The 8452-nt window shown below is 40.3% G+C and overlaps 1 protein-coding gene across 1 annotated transcript in view; it reads left to right on the forward strand.

Moving 5' to 3' along the window:
• Nucleotides 1–8200, forward strand: part of C2H1orf115 (chromosome 2 C1orf115 homolog) — a 22462-nt gene extending 14262 nt beyond the window's left edge. The window contains exon 2 of the mRNA XM_001375744.4: nucleotides 4709–8200. Coding sequence (XP_001375781.1) covers nucleotides 4709–4828 — 120 coding nt within the window. The 3' untranslated portion in view covers nucleotides 4829–8200. The remainder of the gene's footprint in view (nucleotides 1–4708) is intronic.
• The last annotated feature ends 252 nt before the right edge of the window (nucleotides 8201–8452 follow it).

Genomic DNA, 8452 nt, shown 5'->3' on the forward strand with positions numbered 1-8452 from the left:
CCTTATTTTTTGTTGCATTAGCACTGTGGAAGTTAAAAAAAAGCAGCACATCACATGATCTCTTGACCTCCAGGCGCTGAAGGCCCTTGGTAGGGAGACACATGAGATGAGTAGAGGACAATATACAACAGAATGTAGTCAGATGTCTATGAACATTGTTTGAGGTATGATGAGTTCTCTTGCAAGGCCAAGAAGAAAGGAGACCTTAGTGGGAACCCTGGTAATAGGGGAAGACTTCCTGGAAGTGGTGAATACTGTTGACTGGGAAACTATTAAATAGAATTATTAAATAGTCAAAATAACTCTTTAATCAAGGGCAAAGGGGTTCAATGCAATAGTAGGCTGCACAGAGTCCGAGGATTGAACTCTGGCCCCTCTGGACACTGACCCCAGGGAATGCCACCAAGATAGATGACCACTCCCAAGAGCCATTAAAGTTGGGAAGTTTAAATACCTTTCTAGGTGAAACCTGGGGGCTGGGGAAGAGAGGGACAGTTGATTTACTTTACCATGGCAACAAAGGAAAAGGAGGAGTTCCAGGCAGGAATAACTGTGAGGGGCTGAAGCTTTACAATGGACACAAAAGGGAAAGACCCAGCCAAGGGCTGGGCCATCTTGGTAAAGGACTTTGGCCTAAGGGGGAGAGACCTTTGGGACAAAAGAGACACTTAACATCTTAAAGTCTATTGTTAGTCTGAGAGGCTGTGAAGTAGGACTTTCCCTCAGGGAGGAACTCTTGTGAAGAGGTCAAACCGGGAGCTTTCACCCTTAAGCTAAGTAAACTGGGGTTCATTTAATCTTTCTAGGCTAAATTTGGGATCTTCTCGATTCCATGTTGACTATTCAAGACTCATATCTGCAGGGCAGTCAAAAGCCATGGGGTAACAGATAACAGTATTGGATCTGGAATGGATGGATCTGAATCCTGGTTCAGCTGTGTGAGCTTGGCAAAGTCATTTCCCCTTCATGGAATTTCAGTTTTCTCTCCTGTAGAATGACTCTCTGACATCTTTCAATCTGTATGGTTCTTTGTAATAGCTGAAGGTAAGATCAGAAAATCAGAGCATGTATGTGTAGAGACATTGAGATAGACAGTTTCAGACAGTCTCTGCCAGTTATCCAGGTACATGCTAAAAGGCTTAAAAGTCTTTTGGAATGTTTGATTTGTTGGTTCTCATAAAGAAATACTGCACATTCCCTTGAAGAGATTTTCCATGAAAAGATTTTCTAAATAATTAGCAGGGAAAAGAAAGGAAGGGGAAGGAGATCCTAGCTTTGAGATGATCTCTTTCTAGCCATTTTATAGAGGAGTAAACACCCAGGAGAAGTGATTTTCCCAGTCATATTAGGTAGTGTTCTCAGTTCATTTTCAGACAGTTAAAATTCCAACCTAAAGATCTTGATCTTTAGATTTCAGTTTTTCATTAGGCAACATGCTAGATAATGAGAACATTGAATTCTTGTTGGGTAACTCTAGGTCATCAGCTAAAAATAGCTTTAGACCAATCAAAGTTTCGCATTCATTTGAACTCTTTGAGCAAGTGTACAGAAACATACCCATGTTCCAGTGAAGAAATATCTCTCTTATCCTCAAAAATGGAGTGAGTGGAGGGAAAGGCTAAGAAGAAGGGAGGGGGAAGGTTCAGAATTGTCTAAATTTCTTGCCATCAAAAGGCTTAGTTAAGAACCTCTAGGATAGGTACTTGTGTGCTAATTCTGGTAGTACCTTCTGGACTCAGTTTTCTCATCTGTAAAATAGAAATATCCAGTGAGTTCTGGATACTTCCCCACTCCTGGAAGTGTGATGACTCAGTGAAGTGCTTTGAGTTCTGAACTGCATAGCTAAAATGAGAGAGACAGAGAGAGACAAGAGAGACAGAGACACTGAGATAGAGACAGAGAGAAGGAGAGATGGAGAAAGACGTGTGGGACCACTTTTCCCAATATTTCAGCACCCTAATATCGCCTGGCTTCTATGAAGTGCAGAGGAAATTTAGGACATTCCAGCTAAGATGATTACCCTGACCCAGTTTTCCTGTCTGGATTTCATGTTTATATTATCACTGCCCCACTTTTGCCCCAACCCAGGGAGAAACTCCCTAGGGAATATAGATGAAGTTTGTTCTCTGTGCTTCAAGGAGAGGATCCAACATAAATGAAGTGCTTATTTGTGAGTGGGTTACTTAAAAAACCACAACAATGGGTTTTTAAAAATAATAATAATGGGAGCTCAAAATAGCAAGCACCCAGACTGATGGGATGGGGAGAAAATGCCCCCAGATCCCCAGATCCTGAAGTCCCTTTTGCACTAAGCAGTCCAATCACAGAATAACGAGTAGGTAACCTAGCCTGTGTGTGTGTGTGTGTGTGTGTGTGTGTGTGTGTGTGTATGTGTGTGTGTGTGTGTGTGTGTGTGTGTAGAAGATGCTTATCCTCAGTGGACTCTGAATTTTCTTGGCATTACAGAGATGTTCTACATAATGTGTACTCACACATGCCCTGCCCAAAGTCTACCTTTCCTTCCCTAGTTCTGGCTCGTGATTTCATTTCAGTAATATAACACTTTATCCATTTTTATTCTTAAATAGCCTTAGAATGACTCTATTTAGTCTTGCTAAGCATTTTTTGTAAAGCTTGTCACATCAGGTTAACAAGTATTTTATTAAGTACCTATGATGTGTAGTTCTGGGGCAGCTAGGTGGCTGCACTGCATTGAGAAACTAGAAGACTCACTCACCTTCCTGAGTTCAAATCTGGACTTGTATACTTACTAGCTATGTGACCCTGGGCAAGTCACTTAATACCCCATTGCCTCAGTTTCCTTATCTGTAAAGTGAGCTGGAGAAGGAAATGGCAAACCCCTCTAGGATCTTTTCCAAGAAAACCCCAAACGATGCCACAGAGATGGATGAGACTTAAAATTGGCTGAATCACAACAAACGTGTGTAGTGTAGATCTAACAGAATATATATCTGAGACTGAGGGTCTGCGTGAGCCTCTAATGAGATAAATGGATGTAAAGCATTCTGCAGACCTTGCAGTTCTATAGAAATGCCAATTATTGTTATTGTTATCATCATCATCATTATCATAACTAGCCTCCACTCTGGGGATGACTTCCTTCCCTGAGCCTTCCACTGCCCTCCTGCTGAGCTCCAGCAGTGTTTATATAGCAAAACAGGGGTGTGCTAGGAAATGTCTAGCAAGGCTGGGAGGGAGTGTGCACACTACTTTTAAGTTTCATTTCTTAAGGTTAGACAATCGACAAAACAATAAGTCAAGCTCTGATTTGTAATGTTTGCTGATTTCGAAGGTGTAAATAAATGCTTAAAATGAAAGTTTAAACATTAAATCTGGCCACGTGCAGGTTCCAGCTGGCTTCAGAGTACTCCTGTCTGGGACAAATAGATTTAGATAAGGAGCTAAGCCTAGAGTTTTTAAAGGAGGAAAGAGTGGACTGGATTAGATTACTTTGGGAGAAAAGTACTTTTATTGACCTCAAGCTTCCTTAATAACAAAGGCTCATCTTTTTCAATTCAAACATTTTTTCTCCATTAAGATGTGGAACACCAGTGCCTAGCATGGTGCCTGGTCCATAGTAAATACCTAATAAATGTTTATTTATTAGATTAAGTGACTGAGACAAAAGACAATGGAAAAAAATGTGTGGTGGATGTGAGCCTGCTACAATATGTTACTAGGCAGCAACAATGAAGAAAGCCAAGAGGAAAGGATGCCATCAAAGAATGAAATGGTAGAAAGAGAGGTTGGTTTTGGCTATATAGTGAGATGGAGGAATGATGGGTATTTCATTGATACTCTCTCAGGGTTGTGAGAAAGTGAGGAAGGTCTCTAGCACACTGGGCAAACACCAAGGGGGAACTTTGGGAGGACATGGATGCAAGTCACACAGGATGGGCAGGTATAGATTGTGATCTACATTGTTGGAGGGAATTTGGGAATTACTGAGATCACAGATCAATTTAAATAGGAGAGGGGGTAGAGGGAGAGGGAAAGAGAAGGAGAGGGAGAGAGACAGAGAGACAGAGACAGGGAGAGAGAGAGAGGAAATGGGAAAGGGAGAGAGAGAAACAGAGAGAGTGGAAGGGAGAGGAAGAGAGAAAAAGAGAAGCCATTTGTATTAGCACTTTATGATTACAAAGGGTTTCATGATGATTATAAGTGTCATTATTCCTATTTTATAGATGTAGAAAATGAAACTGAGAGGTCAAGTGACTAACTTGGTATTCAGCAGCCAAGAAACATTAATTAATTCATCCCTCCCCCAGACCCATTAGTATATAATTTAATGTAGCTCTCTTAAAAAACATGATTGCTTCTTCTAGAATCAACTTAAAAAAAAAAAAGGAAGAAAGGACAGTGATTAGATTCATTTTCTATTCACCCTTGAGTTTAAATACTGTTTGTTGTTGTTTAGTTGTGTCTATTTCTTTGTGACCCTGTTTCGGGTTTCCCTGGCAAAGATACTGAAGTGGTTTGCCATTTCTTTCTCCAGCTCATTTTATAGATGAGGAAATGGAGGTAAACAGGGTTAAGTGACTTGTTCAGGGTCACACAGCTAATAAGTGGCTGAGGTCAGATTGTAATTCAGGTCCAAATTTTATCCATTGTTCCACCTTCCTGAACCATTGCCACCAACCTGTGCCATTTAAATATTGACAGATGATTTTTCTTTCTTTAAAAACAGAATGTTGGAAAAGTGATCACCAAAGGATGCCGATACTTTGTCATTGGTTTGCAAGGACTTGCCACGGCTTACTCAGCACCCTTCTCAGCATCTGCTACCCTTGTTAACTTGGTTCGCTAACAGAAGTCACAGGCTAATGACACTGCTGTCCTGGGAACACCATGAAGCAAGCAAGAAGATTTTGACCCAGAAACTTCTTATGACTCGAGAGGAAAAAAGTGCCGTCTTTTCTTGTGGAGGTTGATGAGGGGTGTTAATGAATCAGTCCCTTCCATACTTTCTAATGCTTTTCATCTTCAAAGTGTTCTTCTATCAATAGAATCCTAGTCAAAAGGAAGCCTGTGCAATGAAGTATTGGACCAAAAGGATAAATTGAGGTTTCTCTCAGACAAGATTCTCAGTTACAGAACTGAAAAATTAGATCCTAAATCCTGAATCTGCAGCTCATCAAACTGAAGGAGAACCACGTAAAAGACAAAATCTAAGCGAGCCGACGTGATGGAAAGGAGATTCCTAGTGAATTAAAATGGGGAGAAATTTTGGCAAAGGATTGGATGTTTGGTGATCCTTTCCCAGAGTGAATCTTGAACTGATACCTGACTTTTACAGAAGACCCAGTATCCTCTTGTCCCAGAAGTTCCTATGCAATGTGTCCCCACAGAGGCCCTCATTTGGAAGACAGACTTCTTATGTCTTCTTGCTTTCCTATTGCCAAAGATTAGTTACCACTGTGAGAAAAACTGGAGGAGACGGTGAATTTTGAAGAATGAGATATCTTGAAAGCAGCGTTGTACTGATGCATTTGAGGTTATTATTCTAATTTTAAAAAGACCTGCGATAGTCTAAGCCTATCCTATGCCAGTGAAGAAATGAGTAAAGGTGAGAGAAAAACAAAGCCTGCAGGTTTCAGGAAGGTCCCTTGTTTGATTAGCTCCTTGTTTGAGTTGGGGGTTTGCTCAGGGCATTTTACTATTCCAGCCCAGCCAGTTTAAGGCTGGCTAAGCCTTAATAGGAACAGCTGAATTTGTCATCTGATTATTGCAGATGAAATGTCCTCCTGGAGACGCTAAATCTCCTTATAGTGCTGTCCCACCATTTCTACTGGAAATACCGTGTTTTTACTATCTCTGAAGAGAGAAGAATACACGTGTAAGAGATTGAAATGATTTGGATTGGGAATGAGTTGGGGTTGGGTCAGGACAAGACAGTTAAAACAATAATATTTAGCCATTCCTTGAAGGAAGTAACAAGGAAAATAGAGATGAGAAAGAGAGATAGATACTAACAGGGAAATAGAGACAGAGAGACAAAGACAGAAACACATAGAGGCACACAGAACAGAGAAACAGAAGGACAGAGAGACAGAGACAGAACAGAGAAACAGAAGGACAGAGAGACAGAGACAGAAAGAGAGAGACACCCAGAGGCACTCAGAAACAGAGATTCACAGAGTAGAGACAGAAACAGAGGGAGACACTGATAGACATAAACAGAAACAGTGAGGCAGAGACAGAGACAGAAACAGAGAGACAGACAGAAACAGAGACAGAGATAGAAGCAGAGAGACAGGTAGAGACAAATAGAGAGACAGATACAGGCAGAGAGACAAAGAGGGAAGAGAAGAGGAGAACAAAAGAGAGAAGAGAAAGTGAGAGATAATAGAGAAGTAAAAGAGAATGAGATTAAAGAGGGGAGAGGAAAGTTAGAAGTAGAGTCTGACCTTTTTATTCCTAACTGGAGTTTAGAATCCTTGAAGTAAGGTAGCAGAGAAGTGGTATTACCAGCTGGTACTAAGCCAGGTAGGTCCCTTGAACATCAAATGGAGACCTCAACTTTTCGGCTTTTCAGATCAATTCCAGCTTAATGACAACCCTAATGGGAGGACGAAATAGGTAAGAAAAGGGAAGACAATGAGAAAGGAAAGCAAGAGAAGGGCGTTTGATTGTGGTATTGCTAGATTTCCAAATTCTGAAGCATTAATATTAATAAACTCATATCTAAGGAAAAACTTGGCTTGAATACTTATGCTGTCAATATTTGCAATGTGAAACCAATATTCAAGATATTGCTAAATGGTCAACTATGATGAAAGGAAAATAGAATGGAGCCTTATTTATCATATCAATAAGAATATTAGAAAATTCCTGGCAGTCTTGCTTTTCTGCAAAATCATCCCTTTTCCTTTTATTTTGTCTGTCAATGAAAGTAGGCTTTGAGATATAGGTCAGTCAAGAACTTCGAGTGTTAATATGCAAAAGAATAAACTTGGGAGAATGCAGGCTTTGGATTTGTATGGATATGTATGATATCATTCAATGGTATAAAATAATGCTATTTTGTTGCCAACTGGAAGCTTCTAACTGACAAAGGCTTCTGATGGGGCCTACGAAGACAGGCTTATTCCTTAGAGATATTTGGGTGTCTAGAATGTTTCCCTTTCCTTCATGCTGTTTGGGTGAAACCATAGAAGAGAAAGAAGAAAGGTCAGGCATGATCTGGCCCTGGCAATTCTCAAGCCTGGTTAAGAATTAACTTAAATTTTCAAACTAACTCAGTTTTGTCCTTACAATTGGGTTCATTTTGAAAGGTTGGTTTCTGCAAACTTTTGCTCTCCGTTAACCACAGTGTTTTCTTTTTTAAAAGCCAAAGCACTGGTGCTTTTCCCTTCGTCATTTTTCATCAGGATTATAAAATTAAAATTTTTATGTCGGCATGCTCTAGGTGATTCCCATTTTCTGCTTTTTTCCCCAACCCCCTAGTGATAAATTTCTAGAAGTTTTCCCCTCACTTGTTCATGAAAGGCACAAGGAAATTTTGTTTCTTTTCCAATCCTACAATGTAAATAAAAGTTTGGATTTGTTTAATGAATGTGGAGATTTTTTTTTTTTACTATGAAGTTTTACCTAATCTTCAGTAGCGTGCTAGCGTGGCTAGGTTATGCAGTGGATAGAATTGGGTCTGGAGTCAGGAAGACTCGCCTTCCCAAGTTCAAATCTGGCATAATATACTTATTAACAGTGTGGCCTTGGGCAAGTCACTTAACCTCTTTTGCTTCAGTTTCCTCATCTATAAAATGAGCTGGAGAAGGAAATAGCAAACTGCTCTGATATCTTTGCCAAGAAAACCCCAAATGGTATTATGAAGAGTCAAACTCAAACAAAAGAATTGAACAGCAGCAGCCTTCTCTCCTAATTGGAGGGAGGGTGGAGTACCAAACTCCTCCCAATGTCCTCCTTTAGAGAAAGCAGAAACTAGACTCTCAGATCACTGCTCTTCCTAGTTACAACTCCACAGAACAAGATAGTCTCTCCTGTCCTCCTTTTTGGTGTCTTCCCTCTCCCTGACTTTTTTTTGGCCTCCTTTTATTACTTGTGTCTCCCCATTATACTGTAAGCTCCTTGGGGGCAGGGACTGTCTTTTTTATTATTTGTACCCCTAGCACTTAGTAGCTAGAACACCCATAAGTGCTTAATAAATGCTTATTGGACTGGATTTGCTTTGACTTCTTCCTGTGCATCCTCCTCCATTATGTAAGATAATGTTTTCTCTCTGCTCAATTCCTCCCTTATTCTCTAGTATATCTTTCCCACCTTGTAGACATTCCTTTTCTTCCTCCTTTTAAGGCTATCAAAGCATAACAAAAATTATTCCCAAGTCATCCTTCTTTTTTTTTTTTGACTCATGTCCCCTTCTGAGAACATTTCTTCAGTGGAGTAAATATGAGCCCTGCTGCACATCAGGGAT

The sequence above is a fragment of the Monodelphis domestica genome, chromosome 2 (assembly GCF_027887165.1).
Source record: "Monodelphis domestica isolate mMonDom1 chromosome 2, mMonDom1.pri, whole genome shotgun sequence".
Taxonomy (NCBI): domain Eukaryota; kingdom Metazoa; phylum Chordata; class Mammalia; order Didelphimorphia; family Didelphidae; genus Monodelphis; species Monodelphis domestica.